This window comes from Tinamus guttatus, unplaced genomic scaffold, assembly GCF_059628265.1.
Source record: "Tinamus guttatus ecotype Peru unplaced genomic scaffold, ASM5962826v1 Tinamus_guttatus_pri_ptg000419l, whole genome shotgun sequence".
Classification (NCBI taxonomy): domain Eukaryota; kingdom Metazoa; phylum Chordata; class Aves; order Tinamiformes; family Tinamidae; genus Tinamus; species Tinamus guttatus.
In genome coordinates, this window is record NW_028288953.1 from 763,204 (window position 1) to 784,135 (window position 20,932).

At 36.0% G+C, this 20,932-nt stretch overlaps 1 protein-coding gene across 1 annotated transcript in view; it reads right to left on the reverse strand.

The window, feature by feature from the left end:
- Nucleotides 1-1,688: 1,688 nt before the first annotated feature.
- The window catches only part of ERCC6L2 (ERCC excision repair 6 like 2), a 44,251-nt gene continuing 25,007 nt past the window's right edge, over nt 1,689-20,932 (reverse strand). Inside the window, 8 exon segments of the mRNA XM_088531446.1 lie at nt 1,689-1,859; nt 1,861-2,785; nt 4,584-4,768; nt 13,744-13,898; nt 14,225-15,419; nt 15,837-15,917; nt 17,084-17,236; nt 20,258-20,357. Coding sequence (XP_088387572.1) covers nt 1,800-1,859; nt 1,861-2,785; nt 4,584-4,768; nt 13,744-13,898; nt 14,225-15,419; nt 15,837-15,917; nt 17,084-17,236; nt 20,258-20,357 — 2,854 coding nt within the window. The 3' untranslated portion in view covers nt 1,689-1,799.

Below are 20,932 nucleotides of genomic sequence, written 5' to 3' on the forward strand. Positions count from 1 at the left end.
CTACCTAACACTTCCCCAGAAGGCCTGTAGCAATACAACACTTCATGGTGAAGGTTCATCCCAACACCTAGTTTCAAACCAGTTCATCATCTCTCCTGTGCAGATGCCTGGCGACCCTAGGAATTAATGACCTATGCGCTCTAAGAGCGACATTAGCCCCAGTACAGCTACACCATGACAAAAATTAAAGAGCAAATTTAATTTCATATTTGTAGCTCACAACTTAAGTGAGATACCTTTCTGTAGCAAAAGCTAAGGTTAAAAAAGCAAATCGCTTCCATCAGATGGAAAAGTCCCTTTTATACATGCAATGAATGTGACCAACGTATTTGCACATCAGAATAAAAAGGACAGCTCAGTTAGAATTTCATGTCCTAGACACAAGACCTTCCTTCTTCTAAAGAGCCCTCAGGATGAAAACTGTACATTTCTCCAGTATCATACATTTTGGAGTGATTTGATGTAGCACAGTAAGAACTATTTTTACGCATGTATAAAGTGACTGACAAAGCTTCTGTCCGTTAGCACAAGCTGAATCCATGCTGCAACATACTTAACAGTAAGTCTTAATGTCAACAGAACTGCTTCAATATCCAGATTACTGCCTACTTCTTCAGAAAGAGTTGCCTCGTGTTTTTAAAAGTGACTATGCAGGTCTGGGTGATGCCCATTAAACTGCTCATGCTAAAATACTAATGTGTAAACAAAGAAACAAAAGGAAAAAAAAATCTAAAAAAAAATTGAAAAAAAATCCCAAACCTGCAACGTGTGCCCAGTTGCATCCTGTTTTCTAAGTTTATATGCAACACAATACTGTACTAAAAATATTTTTAAGAATATAAAGCTCACAAAAAGGAAACATTTATTAAATCATACAAAAAATACTTTTCAAATATAAGGCATGTTTGTTTTACATAATTGTCCCACCAATTTCTTTGCAGACCAAACAACCAAATGCAGACATAAGAAACAGTAGCATGCCCCAAACACTGAGGGGACATCAGCTTTTTACTGAAATTCACTAGTAAATAGTAAATTCCTTTTAAAATCATACTTCTCCCCTTTCCTTGCATACAAGAATGAAGAGCAGCCAAGTATTGTCCACTATCTGACAGAGACACGGAGTAGATTATAAATCAGGTGGCACCAAGGGATGAAAAGTGGCACACCGAGATACAGCCTGAAATGTGGCATCATTTGAAGTACTGTAGCTCTTGCATTAAAAAAACAGAGTGAACAAACATAACATGGTGGCTCTTCACACTAGGTAAGCTGAGGAACTCATTACCATAGGACACTGGAGATAACTAAGAGGCTTCGTTAGAATGAGACACTGAGCAAAGTCACATAAAAAATATACACCAAGGGCTACTAGACTCAGTGACATCCCCCTGCTTCAGGAAGTCCCCGAACCGACATGCCCAGCAGCCCAGAGAATATGAGCAGTATTACTGCCAAATTTGGTTTCTATGTTAAATTCTGTCAGGATGACTGAGGGTGGCCAGATGTAAACAAAGGGGAAAATAATGTAGTATAGGCAATAACTGTAGGAATAAGATCAGTATTTAAAACAAAGCAGACCACAATGAGAGGGTTTTTAAAAGAGTTTAATTTAAAATTAGCATGTCATAGCATACAATACTACATTGTACACCAAATGTAAAAAAGTGAATCAGTGGTATCACAAATATAAAATCATCACTTTGCTTTAATTTCATGGAAGTATCGTATGCTTCACTGCATACTGCTTAAGTTAGGGTTACTTAATATTTGTTTACCTAAAACAATCTTAGTGCAACTCATGTAGAAAGCTTTCGGTTTACTACATTGCAAGATGTAACAGTAGATGACTCATCCTTAATCATCTGGACAGTACTTTTTCCAAAGAAAGTTTTCATTCTTTTTCCAAAGAGAATTTTCACATACTTTTTTCTTTTCTGTCGCTGGAAGAAGAGGTGCTCTTTCACATAGCTTCTCTATGGCTGCTGTGTCTCTCAGATGTCTGAGGCTTTCCTCGTTCTGCTCATTCAGCATGTCCCAGAAATCCTTTGGTCTCCCTTTTGATTTTTCTGCTTGCCCTGAAGGAAGTCTCCTTGGTAATTCTGTAGACCCATTTCCATCATTTCTGAAGAAGTCATTGAGAATAGAGGTATCTCCAAGTAAGTCCACAAAAGAGTTTTTCTTACAAGCCTGAGCTTTTCTCTCTCCATTTTCTGACTGAGACAGGGATCTTTTTCTTGGCGGCTGTGTTCCTTCTGAGTCCTGCTGTCCTTTACAGCCATTTACAGACAGCACCTCAATTATTTCTGATTTACTGCTTAATGAGCCAGATGCCATAAAATCCTTGAATGCCTGACTGTTTCCCCTCCTGATATGTTGAGCAGCAACAGTGGGCGATTGTTTACATTTTGCATTAACTTCTGCAGTATCTTCTATGCAGGAGTCATTGTGAAGTTGCTCTGCTTCTCCTTTACTTCTTTGCTGGCTGCATATTTCTGTAGCTCCACTCAGAAGATAATGCCTGGCTGAGGAAGGCCTGGACTTGGATCTTCCAAAATTAACAATAGATTTTCTTTTTCTGGAATGCCTTGTCCACACTTCTTCCTCATCTGAAGCATGTGCTGGTATTTTGGCAGCAAAGAAAGCCTCTGTCTCTGGATACTTGGAAATGTAAAATTCTTTCAACATTTTCTGACGCGTTTCTGATGTAGCTTCTGCGAGATGCTCTGCAAGTTCCTCTATTGATCCCATCTTAAAGTGGGATACCATTTCCTCAAATTGTCTCCTATATCATCAGGAAGGAAAAATACTTTTTAAAATTAAGGAAAAAAAAAGCTTGTAAGTAGCCGAGTTCATTAACCTCATATATGCCAAAAAGCAATCACTAAGAGTAATTTCCTTTAGAAGCAGTATTTGTTTTACTACCAAAAAGAAGAAAGAGTAACTATTGGTTTTAGAAGAGCTAAAGTAACTTATAAACCCCAAATTCCTCAGTTTAAGAGCCGAGGATTCACTGACGTTCAGTGCAACCAAAGATTATTCTCCAAAGGCCCAGATTTCAGAGGGTATTTAGCTACTGAAAGAGGTATATAGATGGATGATAGAGTGTTTTTCAGAGAAAAGAAAAAGTAGTTTCTCAAACTCCTTTTAAAGCTTTTTAAACTAGACCTGCATAAACAAAGTCTCAGCAATCAGGGACTGTCCTTTCTGCCTATCGAGTTATCTGTGGAATGTTTGTCTACTGCCAAAAGGCCAAGATCCAAGTCAGGCAGGAGACAACACTGAGGATAACTTGTACTCTGGGGGCAGAGGTGAGTGGGAGGAGGGAGGTGGGTTGATGCTCCCCTCCTGGGGACGGGGCATGAAGCTCCAGGCATCCTCACTGAGTGTGGCAACTGCAGACAGCGCCTCATCCAGCTCTCTGACTGCAACAGCCGACCTCGCCTGAGCCACCCAGTGACTCACACTCACTGTGCAGGGAGTTTGGGCGCACTGCACAGCCGGGTTGTATCTGGAAGCAAACTGATTTGCCTAACGCCTAGGAGCACTTAATCTAGAGGTAGTTAAACCTTTTGTTAGACATGGCTTTAAGTTCCTGTAATAACATTCTCTGTCACTTCACTACCTTTGAAGATTATCTCAAGAAATTACTGATAGCTGTGGTTATATTTTCGAAAAATTTTAGCACAGAGGATTCTCCTCTACTTCCCCTTTAAATGTTCAGAATTTACAATATCTGTAAGAGTAAATAACTCCAGCACTTCATTAATAGTTTGGGCAGTTGAAGCCCGCTAGCTAACATGACAGATTCTGAAAACTGACATATTACTTAGACATCACATCTCCTATCTAGTAATTCCATAGTCCCAACACCAAATAAAAAATATATATATACACAAATCCCACTTCTATAGGATTGCCCAGTTAGCAGCAACTTTCTCCATTCTGTTTCCACTTATCGTTCTGCTACTGCATTTCTATCTATGTACCATTACAATTCAGATTTTAGATGGTAATCATAGTAATAGCTTGGGAAGAGGGAAAACCTGAGAAGACTGAAAGATGACCACCCTTCCAAAGACGCAAGCAGGAAAATGACACATTAAAAGAAATCTTATAAATAAATATTGAGCCACCTGCTACAGCAAAAACATTTTTGATTTTTTTTTTCTTTAAACAGTCTTTCAACGTCAGTGGTGAGATCTTGGCAAAACCAGCAGCCAGTCAAAATTTCACACTGTAAGATTTCTTGTTTCTGTACACTTTAAATCTTAGTTTGTAGTACTGCATGGTGCCCATACCATGAATCCCATAGTGATGGCATCTGCATAGCAATGTAATGTATGACATATTGAATCAACATGTTAGAGGGATTTGTGGGTTCAATTCACTTTATTAATCAATTATAATATTCTCTGTATAGTGTGAGCTGAAGTTTCCCGTTAGCTCTTGCCATAGAAAGTCATCAGTATCCTCTACGTATGGCTAAAGCACAAAGACAAAAACAGAAAAAAAGCAACTGCTCAAAGGAAATTTCTTTTTAAATTTAGAATTTTACTTCTATTGCACTATGACAGTCTTACCTGCGGACTTCTTTGGGCGTCCTTCCAAACAAGAACGTGGTTGAGCCTATTTTGTGTATTTTTTTGTTTTTCTGGGTTACAGGATGCATAACAAACAGGTGATGTTGCTTGCTGTTCACCAAAGTATCTTCTCTGGTAATACTGTTCTTCCCTCCTATCTCATCTTCTGGGCTCTCTTCATCTTCCTAGTAAAAAGAGACACAAAAATATATTTTTTTGACATAATGATGAGTTCTATAATGACCACTACTGCCATTCTCAGATAGGGCTCAGTGGTTTGGGTGCTAAGACACAGAGTCAGAGCTCCAGCATAAATTCCCTGTTTGGATATAAGCTTCCTGCAACAATGAAGGCGAGTGTTACTACATCATGTGTAACATGGGATATTTTTACTTCCAAAATACAGTTTAGTTGTAAAGACAAATGAAGGACCTTAAAGCTCTATAACACATCAAGACGTGAGTGTACAAATACTTTGTGTTGTGCAACAGGACTTAAATGTCAGTTAGACGCTCCATGTATTATTATAATATAGAAAAATGTCTTTGCCAACAGGTTACAGTCTTAATATAGCATCTTCCTGGATTCACAAAATACTTGAAAAGAAAAACTACAAGTAATCACAATATTATTCAAACGAAAACACAAACTGTGTTCACACCTTGTCATCCAACATTCAAACTTTGGTTTTTGATCTACAGCGTTTCTCCCAATGTGTTTCTATTTGATTCATGTCCACTTCCTAATTTCCATGAGCTGTTCACAAAGTTCTTCAGCTTTAGGATCTCGCATCTGTTCTCAATCCACTACTTTGGCAAGTAAGTTCAAACTAGCATATAGCCAGAGATGTTAATACTCTGGGACCTACAGACATACATTTTCACTTCTGTAAGATAAATGCATAACTCTAAACATTAAAATTTCACTGCGCTACTAAAAAATAAACTACACAACCTAAAATCAAGGCTTTGTTTAAGATGAAAAAGCTCTCTACCTCCCAGTTGGAATGATATGATGATAGCAACAAGCTTAGGAATTAGCAGATGTTATCTATGGCATATATAAATATTCTACAGTTATCTTGCTCATTCTGTATACATTTAAAATATTTACAAGTATTCTTTTTTGGATATGCAGGGATAATACAAAACTTTACTTGGAAAACGTATTTTAAAAGAAAAAATATTGGTTTTAAAATAAGCTATTTTTGATTAAGTTTTTGAATGAATAGTATTTACAGCTTTCAGAGCTCAGTGTTGAGTAATGGAGTAATGTGAACGCCGTATAATTTATGTCATGTAAACATATCTTGCGTAAAATTCAAGCCTAACCATGTCAATGTCTGTTCTAGAAGTATTTTAAACTCTCATACATGTGCATCCATCTACCTCTTAATAAACAAAACCAAAGTATATAAAGCAGCAATACTTTGGTTTATACATGTGTTCAAACATAGAAGATTAAAAATCTCTCTCTTTGGGAAAAAAGCCAAATCTTGTAAACATACTGAAAGCTATAAAATTGCTTTTCTTTGCAGAGAATCAGGATTCCTGTAGAAATACTAATTATAAATAAACCTAGAAATGGTCTATTTGGTCCTGCAAGTACAAAATTTCAAAGTACATAGACCAACACTGGCAAATCCAAAACAACAGAGAACCACCATGCAGACATGTAGCTCCTCTTCTTCTGCCCAAATAAGCTGCTGAAAGCTTATTCCAAAACATAGAAAAATTTACTATAAACAGCTATCCCAAGAGCTATAAGAGCAAATACTAGCAAAAGCTCAAGGCCACTGCAAATTACTCTTAAACAGCTCATCTCGGTTGTCTGGACTAAAGCCAATAGGTTAAATAGTGCCCAGTTAGACTGTAGCACAACTGTCTCTACTGAATTTGTGAGTATTTCTGAAAGTTTGAAAATTGAAAGCAACTCTCCCCCATATATCTATATACACACACACACATATATATGTATATAAGGGGATATATATAGATTATATACACCTACATAAATATATATATACAGAGACACATCTGGGTGTCTCTATATATATTGGATTCTGTAAGAAAATTTGTCAGCCCAACAGAAATACTTATTTCAGTTTTTCTTAAGGTGTTCTTTAAAGTCCATTATTCTGAGAGACACCCGGATGACGCCCTACATCTTTCTACTAGGGCTACTGTTTAGGTGAAAAGCTCTGTCTACTTTTCAGCATTTTATTACTATGCTTTCTTTTACCATTTGACTTATTGCTCTAAGGCTACTCAAATGACTTCCCTCTCATGCATTACTTGTTTCTGAATCCCCCTTTCAGTGGCTGCCTTATAACTTACTGATTCAAGTCTCCTTCTTGACAGCATCTTCCTTCCAACAACGTTCTATTTTCTGTTTCTCTATCAGGAACTTTGTCTGCCATGTCTACACCAACACTCCTCCTACATCAAAACCTGTATTTACATTACAACACAGGCCTTATTTGTCTGATATTATCCTGTACTTCATATGCATAAGCCATTCTTGCAAAATATGAATTAAAGTAATAGAAAATGATTAATCCTCCATACGGCTCAGTCCGTGCTCTTCTCATTCCTTGGTTAAGAGACTACGTGATGTGCCTCTACAGTGCCACAAGCAGTGCCACATAAAAGCAGAAAAGACAGTACAGATGTTAAGAGTTTCCTTTTCAAACTCACTTGCAACCAAATAATAAACAAAATCTTATGAAATTCTCTATGACATTCACATAAAACTGTAATAATTTTTTCTTCTTTTTATCAGCAGAGATGGCTAAATACTGGTTCTTCTTGCTTTAAAAATAAAGTCCATACCTTCATACATATAATAGGTATCTAGAGCATATAATCAGAAAACGCCTATTTTCAGTTAATTCTTAACCAAGTCAAAATTGCTTTCTATCTATATTGTACTGAACAAATGATGCACTTCAAAGGTGATTTATACATCTCACAGCTTGAAGTAAGCTTGAACACCATCATATTTTATAATGATTTCTAAAATGCCCATCATTTTTTTCCTTAGAATTTGAGCTGCCTTAGAGAAATGCTGTCTCCCTCACACTTAACTGGTCTATCATTCAAATAAAACAGGACCGCAAAATAAAAATATGATGTAATTGTGAAGATAATATTCACCACCTTAGCTGCCTTGGAAAATGAAGCTAAATTTCAACTGCTCTGGAAAAATTGCATTTTATTCCTGCAGCTGCTGAACTACACAAAACTATTCAGGATGTTGATGATTCATACAGTGACAATAATCTAGTACCTGGTAATACCATAGCAGAACAAAAGCTAAAATATTCTTTAAGCTACAAAAACACAGTTAAACTTATCCTAAGTCATATTTTCTCCTGGTTGTCATCTCTCTCAGTTTTACTTGTTCAACTGAGCCCAAGGACAAATTGCCATAGCAGTGAAGAGCAGACTGTCAGGTCAACCAAGGATGGGCTTCTCCTGGTTTGCGTTACCTTCTGAGTCGCACTGTCTCTTCTCCAATTTGGCACAGGACAAGCATTTCTCAGAAGCATTTTCATGCCATAACTTGACTTTTTAACAAAACAAATTCATAAAAGTAATACATCATTTTTCTGCTCCAAAAACCTGGATATAAATCAATATAGTTATCATACTGTTGAAAATGAGATAATCAGTCTGTCTGAATTCAAAACCCAGGCAATTGCTTATTCTGTCAGAAGTCTGTAAACTGGCACCTATCTTCTACAGTGCCCTGACCTCTCCAACAAAGAGAATTAAACTAAAATCCAGGCAGTTACACCATAAAGAAAATCTAACTATGTGTTTCACAAAATACCACATATAAACAACTCACTGCACTAAAAAAAGAGAGAAAAAAAAAGTGAAAGACATCCTGAAATGGTTAATTCTTTTTGTAAGCTGAAACAGTAAACTCAATAAAGCAGCAGTACAGTCTGATCATTTGGGAACAATTATATTAAAGCTGAATAGCTTCTCCATCCCAAAAGAACAAGTAGAATGGAATGTTATCTCCCAAAAGTCTACTCATTGTAAACAACTGTCTAAGCTTGCTAAACCCAAAAGCTGTGCAAACACACTGCAATCAGAATTACTATAACTGATCAAAAGTCTTTGCTTAAATAATCTATAAAATGTCAATTTAATACAAATACGATAAAGAGAAGTTCTAATAACACAACTTTAGTATTTACAATATTATCAACAGCACTTAACCTGCACTGGAGATAAAAAGGCACATTTTTTCTTTGGCTGACAGCATGCTTACTTCGCTCATTTACACCACATTGCAATAACATAAAGAAGGGTTTACCATTAATCCAGGTTTTACTACAAAGCATCCAGTTATTTCTCTGCCAAACACTGGCAAGAGTGCCAAATGTCTGTCATCCAATTCAGAGGATTAAGTTTTCTTTTATTGTGTGATTCTTGTACCAAATTATAAAAATACAGATATAGTTTCTTAAAGCTGGTCACAGTCTATATTTTGGCCAGAATTCATGCTACAGAGGTTGAATATGACAGCTGGCAGGAAGCTGAGGGGAGAATATATCCTCCCCCTTTTCAGTCACCACATTTCTGTTGCCATAGTGATTAATCCTCAATTGAATGGCTGTCTTTGTACATTGCTTTTCAGTAAAACTTTAAGTAAACTTGAGTTAAAAACATGCAGTTGGCTTAAAAAACCCCCCACATTTTCAAAAGGTACAGTTTTTGTGGTTGATACATTTCCAGGTATTAAGAAGAGTAAATGAACTCTACTGTAGGATGTCACCAGCTTTAGGATGTCCTGTTCCCATTTTTGCTTTTTTCTGTGAAATCTCTAAGCCTTCTCCAAAGCTCCCTTCATGCTCCAACCCCTGCAACAAGATCCCTATTGAAAAAATACTTCGCAAATTCAGCTTTGTAGGAACTAAAGAAAGCCTCTTCCAGACTTATGTAAAATATTTCTCACAGGTTGTTTGTGCCAATTAACAGAAATTAATTAGTGAATTAATTACAGAAAGTTGACATTTAATTCACAACAGACTAGAAACATCAGAAAAGGATGTTTCATTTTGGCTCTGGGAGGCCTCCATTTATTATGGAAAACCAAGAAAATCTTAACAAATGACAATGAAAGTTACCCAAAAATAAGTCATAAACTTTTGCACAAAAAAAAAAAAATGTTTTGTAACTGTAACCACGAAGAAAAAGAGAGCAAATGCCTGAAAATACTTAGCAGGTGACTAAGACCTTACAGAAAACATTAACACTTTTTTTCCCCAAATTCATAATGCTAGAAGATTTTTTTAAAAATTGTATAAACGTGTCTCATGACTTTGTGCAACAGTTGCAATAACCATCCTTTTCTTCCCTTGAAGATTTACTGCAGCTTTAGAAGGCTACCCTGTCCAGTCTAGAGGGTTATTGCACGCTTTCCTCTTTCAGAGCTTTTATTTTGAATGTTCTCCTTTCTTCAGTCACCAAACTAGACAAAAAACAATGCAAAGAACTTTTTCTAACAAATGGTGATAACCATCTGTTAGTTTCATGAAACAGCTATCAATATATAGCAATGTATTTTCACACAGGTGCCAAGTACTTGAACTAAAATAAAGATGCAGAAAAAATATGACTCAATGTAATTAAATAAGCGTGAAAACAACACAAAATGCAGGAAAGAGTCATTTATTACAACGGATGTATTTTTGAAGATAATCTTCACTCAAACCTTCACAAAAGACCAGAAAGCCCCTTTCAAGAATAACCTTATCCGGGGTATCAGACAAAGTGTATTTTACAGTCACGTGAATGACTGCAGAAGCACAAGGGTGAGCTCTGGATAGCTCTTCCTGGAGCAGCCGTGTGCTGCACTGAGCAGCATGCACTCTCTGTCTCCAGGTGTTCACAGTGCTGACACCTGGTGCGGCTCTCACACACAGCATTGCGATGGAACCGTATTTTTGCCTCTGTGTGGCAACTTGCTAGGAGAAGTTACAAACAGCCTGCATTTTTGCCTCCACGCTTGCAAATTACTATGAAAGGCTACAAAGAGCCAAAAATCTTTGCTCCCTAAGGCATCACTTGACTGCTTTCCAAAATGCCAAGGTTCAACACATTTTTATAACTACACAGAATGGCTTCAGCGGAGAGGTTGACTGAGATGTACTATTAAGTCAGTAATGTGGGATAATCTGTATCTCCAAAATATCTTCAGGAACAGCTGTCTGCCACATCTCTCCATGGAACAAGAATGACTGGCCTTTAATTGATTATTAAGGCTCTTAAACACCTCTACCTACGGAAGCCTAACGTTCTTTCCACATAAACAGCATTATTATAAACATAGTGGCAGGAGATAGTGGTTCACTTGGCAGGAGATTATCATGCAACAATATGTTCTATTCTGTTCTTTCTCCTCAAAATCTACATTGATCTGACACTGCTATTTGTGGTTGATTGATAATGCTGTTTAATTCTCTTCTCAGTCTAGATTCATATGTAAGCAGAAACCAAAAAATGTTCTACTTAATGTTCAACCAAGATTTGTAGAAAAAACAGTATTTTCCCAACTTAAAACTCAGCCACTTCAACTGAATACACTGTTAGTCTTTAGTGCTCATCTCTTTTTGAGGATATAAGTTTCTCAAAAGATACATTTGAACGTTATTAAGAAGATCCATATTATAGAAAGACTGCCCGGCAAAACAGGAAGATGGAGATGACTTTGATGTATTGAAGAGTAAAAAAGATATTTTACTCTTCATCCAAAGAGACTCCCTTATGAACTATAAGGAAAAAGATCCTCTTTTTGATCATTCCTATTTAGACAGTTCATTTACGAGACACTGAAAGCAGGGCATGCAGAAAATACACTATCATAGCACTGTCCAGGAAATTTCACAATGCTATTAAATAAGGCTACAACACAATTTACACGTGACTATGAATGAGACCAGGATAGAAAAGGGGGGTGAGGGGGTGGGAGGGGGAGAGAGAGAAAGAGACAAAGAGAGAGAGACAGAGAGAGGAGAGAAACAGTTGCACATCAACACTTGAAGACAACCTGTCAGAACTATGATGCTACAAATTGAAATCAATAAGAAAATTCAGCTGTTTGGTAAAAACTATGTTTTTCTCTCAAGATGTTGCAAATAACATTCCAGGATTTAATAATACCTTTCTATATCCCTAAAACATTTAAGAATTCAGTTCTATCAGTTATATTTTAATATTACATATGATGCAATTTTAACCTGTTAAAAGTCTTGTTGATTACACCGCTTCTGGAACTGGCAATTTCTTGATGTTAATACAATGAATTGCACTGACAATGAATAGCATACCTTAAACTGAAAGTAAGGGAATAATGACCAAGAAAAGCTGATGATCAGAAGAAAAACAATGATCCTGCTTTTTACATAATGTCTTTTGAAATAAGGATAAAATAAAAAAAAATAGGGAAAATAATAGCAGTAACATTCTAAGTAGATCATTTTTCAAAGTTTTCTGTGCAGCTCTACCAGCTCTTTAAGTAAAGGACATAAAACTCAAGATTTCCTCATTTAAAACAGGTGGCCATCTAGTGATTTTTTCTAGCTTAACATTTCTGTGTAAAAACAGGAAATGAAATCAAGAGGCAACCTTTCTGCTATTATTCATGTTTTCCTTCCTACTTAGATCTCTAAGAGAATACAAAACTGCTGTTGCGTCTGAAGGAAGAAAACATAAATAGAAAACACAATCAAGAGAATGCAATATATAGTGTAAAAATTGTACTGTAGAATGGCTGAAGGGACCTCTAGATATCATCTAGTCCAAGCCCCCTGCTCAAGCAGGGACACCTAGAGCACGTGGCACAGAATCGTGTGACACAGATATAAATTACACAAATAAATCTGAAGTCCCATAGGCTTTGGTTTTGGAGATAGTGAATCATATATTCCTATGCAGCACCATTTTCCAAATTTTTCTTTCATTTTTTAGAATTTTGTTAGCGTTGTCAGCCGTTGCCAGTAAGTAAGTATCTTTCTACAGTTTTCTTGAGTATTTTTTACCTAATTTCTTGATAAGAAGGGATATTCTAATGCAAATGTGTTAGAATTGAAAAGGGCTCACTTTTCACTGTGTTGGCCTGGTTTGATCTTCCTAGTGTAAAAATTCTTTGGCATTCTTGCTAATGATTCAATTAATTACAGTACAACAACAACACTGGAAGGCCCTTTTAGCTATTGTGGAAGCTCAACACTCCAGAATGGCATGGTCTTAAACCAATGACTTCTGTGATGGCTGCTAAAATATTTGTGAAAAACAACCTGCACATTCCCCAATTACTTTTTTTATGCTGTGGTCTAACTCATGAATCAGTCAAGAAGGCCACAAATGTCTATTATACGGCAACCAAAAGTGAATTGCTCACGTGTTTAAACTAGATTAAAACCACCACACTGTAAGAACACAAACCTCAAAGCTGTACCTGAGTTTATTCCAGACTTGCATGTATTCCAAAAAAAGTTTAAGCAAGATGCATGATGAACAAGAAGCACAAAAAGCATACCTGTCACTGGAAATCAACACTCTCAATTAATTCTAGTTTTGAGTTTTAAGCTTTCAGCATGGACTATAATGGCCAATTTAATGCATTACAGTGACTGTATGTTTACTTATACATAGCACACACACATACTCTGTGAAATGATTTATGTTTGACTGTCTATGCCACAGAGACATCATACACTCTGCACTCTGGCAGCTCAACTTCTGTTAACACGATTGAAGACAAAATGAAGATTTTTAAGTTTCATTGAGAAAAACAGCACAGAATTTCTACTTAAATTCTCAAACTTTACTTGTAGCATTCCTCTCACCATTCCCCTTCCCCCTCCCCCAAAAGAAACCCACAAAACAAATCAAATCAAAACGAATCTACTCACAGAGGGTCATCTGCTGCTCAACTACTCCTTCAGAACTGACCAATGTAAAAGTAAATATGGTAATTTATTAGAATGCCATTTGAGCCCCTTCCTCCTCCCATCCTTTGAGGCTTTAGCTCATTCATGGCAGCCATTAACAGAAAAAGAAGTTTGTTATTTTTCATCTTAAAGAAAAAATAAATAAAGATTAAAATAGAGCCAAAACATTTCCCAAACATTTCTCTTTACCTCGGCACTGCAGACTGCTACGTTAGCGGGGAGCTGGGAAAACTGCTTCAACTCAAAGACATCTCGTACTGCCCACCGACTCAAACGATTCTCAGCCTTGCTGGATCCAACCACATTCTGATTCGAATGAATATAAGCCACTTCTTGAACACCATCTGATACATTGGGGGAGAAATATAATCAAAACTGCTGGTCATGCCAAAACCCGAAAATACACAGTTGCACTGAAAAAGCAGATTTTTTTTAAAGGTTTTCCTGAAAGTTGTCAGTTCTGTTAAGATCTCAAGAGACAGAAGGAAGACTAGCAGGTAAGAAAAAAGACAGATATTGCTAAGTAACTTAATGGAATACTAATTTATATTGTGTAATAAAAACATATATAAAAGAAAGATCTTAAAACTTCCCAACAGATACAAATTAAAGTTACTAGTTTAGATGAGACAAAAAAAAAAAAGGGAAATTAAATGAAATGACTAGCTACCTAAATATATGTCCATTGATCCCAGTCTTCGATCCCGACTGTCAACTTCTGTTTTACTCACAGAACTTCTAGGCACAGAAAAATTTCCAGGCTTCATTCGTGCAGCAGAGATATCTTTAGTATCACGAGGCACTTCAGACGCAAACTGAACTCTCTTGCCTTTACACTTAAATCTTTGCTTTCGAGCACTAATTTTCTCAACTGGGAAGTTATCTTCTGAGGATGAAAATTCATCTATATTCTGTGAATTACTTCTCCTTTCTCGTTTATTTTGCTTCTTTCTTTGCAGTAGAGTTTTGGAAAAGTTACCAAATTCTTTTTTAAGGTCATGTGTTTGTTTCCGTTTTGGAGAGCTACAAGTTTTTAACTTTCTAGATTCCGAATTATGAGGAATTTCAATATCATCAGACTCATAACTAATGTCACTGGCCCCCTTCAAATCTCTTTCGGTATTATTGTCTTCCACAGAAATGATTTTGCAGAAAGCTGACACAGTATTACCAGGCTGTTTACTGTTTTCCTCAGACAACAACCCATCTTTTTTTTTTGCTGACTTTTCAAAATTTTCAGATGCTCGCTTATAGATTTCAATATTTTTAGTAAGCACAGGTTCTTGTTGAGCTGGATCTTGGGTAGGAAGGATGACATCATCATTCTCATCAGAACTGTTTTCTGTTTCCATGACCACATCACTTTGCTTTGAAAGGCATTGATCTTGACTTTCCCTGTCGTTTTCTTCCTCAGAGTTTGACAAAACCAGCCAGTTTGAGGCTGTACTCGCACCATATGCATCCTGTTTATCAGTTACATTTAGCGACTCAGTCCTTTTCCCATGCTCCAAAGCACAGATATGGCCTTGGTAATTGTGGGAATCACTCCTCTTGTTATTTACATTTGTTTTTACAGCCTGCCCCTGAGAACTTGATCGATGAGCATCATCAATACTACCACTCTCTTTGGTAGTATTGACTTCTCTCTGCAACAATTTAGAGAAGCCACACTGCATTAGAGAAAGTTGTCCCTGTGCTATCATTGAATTATTTGCAGTGTAAGGTTTCCTCCTCTCCATTTTTTTCCTAGAAATTTCCAGAATATCATCATCACTAAAATCATCATAAAAATCAATTTCTCCTTTCTTTAATTCTGTCTTAATATTTGGGAGATCTCTATCATCTTCACAGCTTGGTTGTACACACTAAAACAAGAAAAATAATTTACACTGAAGTTAGATATCACAAACAAAGCACATTATTTAAAACATATGTTACATATGAAGCAAAACCTTACTCTGAAGTAGTATAAGAATGCACATTTTCACTGTGTATTTTCCAAAAGTATACAAAACAGTAACACAACATAGACAAAAAACAGAAAGCAAATTAAGTGGAAATTATATGACGATGTTTGAAAGAATAATAATGAATATAGCATTAAAAAGCTTTATTACGCATTTGAGAAAATAGAAGTTGCCCACTGCTAAAACAACCTCCGTTTGCCCAATCCATATCCCTATTTTGTGCTATTCAGCAATACTTCAGAAAGAGACATGTTGCTCTATAACAGCATGTCACTAATTGTCATCCACGTCAATGATGCATGACAAGCAGCTCACCTTTTCTGAGATGCTTGAAGCAGTCTCTTCCTTTAGCCATGTAGTCGCTGTCATAACTCCTGCTTCTACTCGCCCTTCCCTCTATAAGGGATGAAGAATATTGCAGAACAACAGTAACTGCTTGTTCTCAGTTAATGAAGAAAAGCCCCAAGAATCAGTCTTCCTTCCCACAGAAGCAAAAGCATCAGGGGTAGAATCACCAAAGTCACCAACACTTACATGTAGGCAACAAACTTACCGCTGTTTTGATCTAACCCTTTACCACCAAGAAAGATGACATTCTGTATAAGTGGGAGGATATTGTGCATATACTGTTTTCATATTTTTAGACTTCTTTTCCATAGCAAAATACCTACTGCAGTATTTACAGTACATGCCATCTTTTAATTTAGATCTCAGCAGAGAAGTTTTTAGCTGATAATCTCCAAAATATATTTTTCTCACATTACTCTTACTACTATGCATATGACACTGATCACAGTCTTTTCCCCAGCCTCCTCCTTGTATAGGCAAGATAACAAAATGAAGAGAGGGTTAGACAGCAATAAATTCCAAGATACAAATCATCTGCAACAAACATAGTGAGTAGGAAAGAAAAAAAAAGAAGAAGAAACGAAAACAATAAGTTACACATACTTAAGCCCACTTTGCACTACACTCTATTGATCTGGGCTTGCACCCTTCTTAGACTAAAATGTAAAGCCTTAGTTATCCCCATTAACCCTGCAACATCTTTTAAATATGGTAGTATAGAATGGTATGGTAGTATCTTATTAAACAGTTTTTCCTCATCTCAATACATTCTATATAAAGGTTACCATCATCACATGATCAAAAAAAAAACATTCTGTGAAAAGAATTCAGGCTTAAAGACAATTATTGCTGAAGATGAATAGGAGACATCTGTGCAATAAGTTGAGAATATCTTGAAAATATCTGAAAATACACCCAAACTCGTTTTTTTTTTTAAAGGAAGAGAGATGCATTAGCAAGCTCTTATGTATTATAAACCAAACATACTTGAGAGTTTTTTTTTTTTGATGTAAGGAAACTTTTCTGACTTACATTAGACAGAAAAGTTAACAGGTCTAGTTCATCTGAGGCATTGCACAGGCAGGCACTGCTAAGTTTCACAATTCTGTTCTATAAAGCGCCCCCATTCAAAGTTATTACAAAATAAAACTATTTCATTAGGAAATGAAAAAAGTAAAACTAATATCCAAAAGTGAAAAGGAAAAATTTCACACCTCCAGAATGTCTTTGGTAAGACAGGACCCCTGAGTCCTAAGTTTGAAGAGGTTATGGATCCCAAAAAGCTCTCCTTGATGTTCCTTTGATCCTTGCACTGCTTCAAAATACCGCTTGGCATTTTCACTTCCAACCACCACACAGTGAAGTTGCTAAAACAGAACAACACAAGAGATTTCAGAAGTGTTTGCTCCAACAACATGTCAGAATTTCCTGGCATGCACATTATATACACAGCTTTAGTTGGAGCAGGCAGAAATTCCTAAGGGAGGATATTTTGTTTTAATTTCCCTGGCAGATGTTGCCATTGTGGTATAATATGAACCTGACCGGCTTGACTGAGCTAAAAAAAAAAAAAAAAAAAAAAAAAAAAAAAAAAAGATACATTTCTACTTTATTGTTGTCTTGTATTAGGCACCTACTATACCCACTCTGCATTTTGAGTACTTATCTTTCCTCAGTACTATTTCTTGATATTTTTTCATAGCCCTTGGTGTACTGTATGCTTACTTGGCAAGCACTAAATCAAATCATGTTGTTACTTCTACTGGCCTCTGAATATTTTAGTTCCCATGCACTATTGCTAAGTGAATTGTGACTAATAAAGTCTTCCATGTGGAAGAGAAGAGGACAAGTAAATAGCCAGCTTGTCAGACAGAACGCAAACATTCTTGAAGTCAGGAAGGTTTAGCTGCATTCCAACGACTGCAAATTTTAAATACTTACATAATTGGTATATTTGACTTGAGCAGGAGGAATGTCAAAATTTAGGTTTTATGGATACCAGACTTGCAATATTTTTTGTAACTGTCTCTACGAAGTTCATAGTTCTGGAGGTCTGCTCACTGCTACTTCTCTAGCACTGAATGAATATCCAAGACAGCAACTGCTTCTTGAATTATACAAGAAAGGTGAAAACTTCAGCTAGGCAAAATTAACATATTTTTCAACTTGTTCACGGTATTTACAAAACTACTTTTTAGAATACATATATGGCTAATTTAGGTTTATATATTTTAGATTTAAATTTTGTTTACTTTAGATTTTGACTCACAGAGTCAGACAATTGTCTGCTGCTAATAAAAAAAAATGCAATGATTTTAAAATCAAGTACATCCTTCAGTAAGAATACAATACAACATGACAAAGCACTTTGCATAAATTCAATTCCCACACAGGACAGATGATATTTGGTCTTCAGGAGTTCATTTGCATAGTTTACTAAAAGTTACATGTTCACATGCGCTCATACAATCCCAGATTTACAATGATTTGTTTTGCCTTTTTTTTCTACATGAACTTGAAAAAAAGAAAGAAAAAAGAAAAAAAAGGCTACATGCAAAAAGGAGTCTGGGTACGACTTTTGAAAATCCAAGCAGACAGCATCATCCAGGATGCCCTTATCCCAAGATTATTAACTCCAATGACTCACTAATGCATGGCTTCCATCTTTTAGGATTTTTAGTGAATACAGCTGGTCCTGCTAATTTGCTATTTGTCATTTTCTTAGTCTTTCTGAAATGCCTAATACTTGTACTTGTCTTTGAGATAAATCCTCAGAAGTATCTCCCACAAGGACAGAAACTCTCCAAGCACTTCAAGAATATGGATATGTAGTATTTAAGAGTCTTTTTGCTACAAACACTCTTTGCATTTTAAATTTTGCTTAAGCAATGCCCACACAGATACTCCAACAGGATTCCTTCTCCAGACATGTTTGAAAATATATTTTTAGTTTTTATACTTTTAGCCCTAAGTTCCTCAAAAATCTTTTTAAACTTTAGTGTTTTTAAATCTGACTTGCCTTGTTAGGATACAGTTTCAAAAATCTTTGAAAATTGTCTGATTAGCTGAAAACACTTTGCCCCTTCACATACTCTTAAGAGGTTTCTTCTTTTTATTTATTTATTTTGTTAAAATTAAGCAGATCTATTCTTGCAACTTCTGCAAGATAATGAATTCAAATAAGCTACGGTCTCTCTTACACTTTTCATCATACCATTTTAAAACAGGCCATATGCACTCCTGAGAGCAACTCAAGATTTAGTCCTATAGTTGTGCAATTTCTGAATATGTGCTCTATGAAATCAGATACCGTGTCCAAATATTTTGGTCTCAGAATCTTGTTCTTGTTTGTCACTTACTTAAATCTGTGTGAAGGTAATGGCAATCTCACTATTAAGGCATTTCTCATTCCATCTTCAATCTGTCATGATTACAACACGGTAATTGATACTGAGTGCCAGTACCATATTTTTTCTATTTATGGATGATAATTCAAAGTTTAGATTAACTTGTTAATTTCTTTTTTTTTCTCAGAGGAGTTACTCACTGAACTCACTTACCCTGTCTTTCTAATCCAACATATGACTGTCTCTCACTGATTTCCTTGCTTTCACCCACTTTATGTTATATGTCTATACTGACCATACCTGAATTTATAATACTGCGTTCCATTTTACTGCTTAGATTTGCATATTTTATGTATGAAAAAAAAAACTGTTCAGATTTTGCCCAGTTTCCTATTTGTCTTCAGTCTACTCTGCTTTTGATATTTTAGTTTGCTGATTTTCTGTATGTCCCATCTCACAGGAAGCAGTTGCTAGATAATGTGAACCTCGAACTACACACTATTTTGCACTGCTTTGCTTTTCCCAGTCTTTAGTTTAAAAATCTGTTAAAACAGGCACCAAAATTCAGAGCCCAGAGCAATTGTTCCAAGCTGAAGATCTCATCAGGCAACTTCATAGTTGCCAATAGCTACAAACAATCTACTTCCTTTTCCTTCACACAGGAGGTAGTAAAGGAGCAAAGGTAGCAAAGAGAGGCCTTTTGTAAGATTTTGCTCTCTCCCTCCAATCCTTCAAAGGAAAAAATTGCCTGAATCCGGCTGCCACATGTACTACCTTCCTCTAGCAGATGTTATTTTACAACTGTAAATAAAACAGATTCCTCCTTAGTAACAGCTGATGAATGCATGTTACCTATTTAACATGTCCAAAGTTAAAGAAGCACGTAGAACGAAATATTGCTTTATATTTATATAAATATATAATGTTTTACAATTACATAAATCTATTAATAACAGTATAAACCAAAAACCACAATAAACTAAATTTTGTGATAGGCTAGTTAAAAACAATTACTGATTTAAACAGTTTTGTGAAATTTACCTGTTTATAGACTTGTCGTAGGTACATCATCTCTTCCACAGTTCCCAAGGATATCAATCTAAACACTTTAACATCTTTGCATTGACCTATCCTGTAAGCTCTGCAAAGAAAATGCCATATTGAAAACCATATTCTTTATTAGTAAACATAAAGAGAGCTCCTAGGGGCAGTTTAAAAAAAAAAAAAAAACATAATTCCAGGAAAGCAGAAATACTCTAAATCATTTATAAGTAAAATATTTTTTTTTATCTTTAAAAGCTTTCTCAGCATTCCATCCCCTTTTATTCTTTTGTATTTTTCTTCCCAGCCCTATGCAGCTGAAAAAGCTTTCATCTCTTGATATCACAAGGCCTGTCTCCCATCTCTCAAGAAAACACATCTTCCATTACTTTTGTTTGTTTGTTTTCCTCCATGTCTACATCTGGTCTTGCACAAGATATCTGTGTTAGCTCATGGATTACTTGAGGCAGCCTGTGCTTTCCTAACTTTTTAAAGAACTGCTTATCTGCTTTAAAATAGATAATGAAGAGGGGTTAACCAATTCAAATTACTAGACTCTTAAACTTCTAATAGGTTACTTTCAGAAAATTCAAAGAAGCAGAACCATGTAGAACCGTAATCTCACAAAGATTCCATAAGGACAGTTTCTTCAACAATACAAATTTCTGACAGACT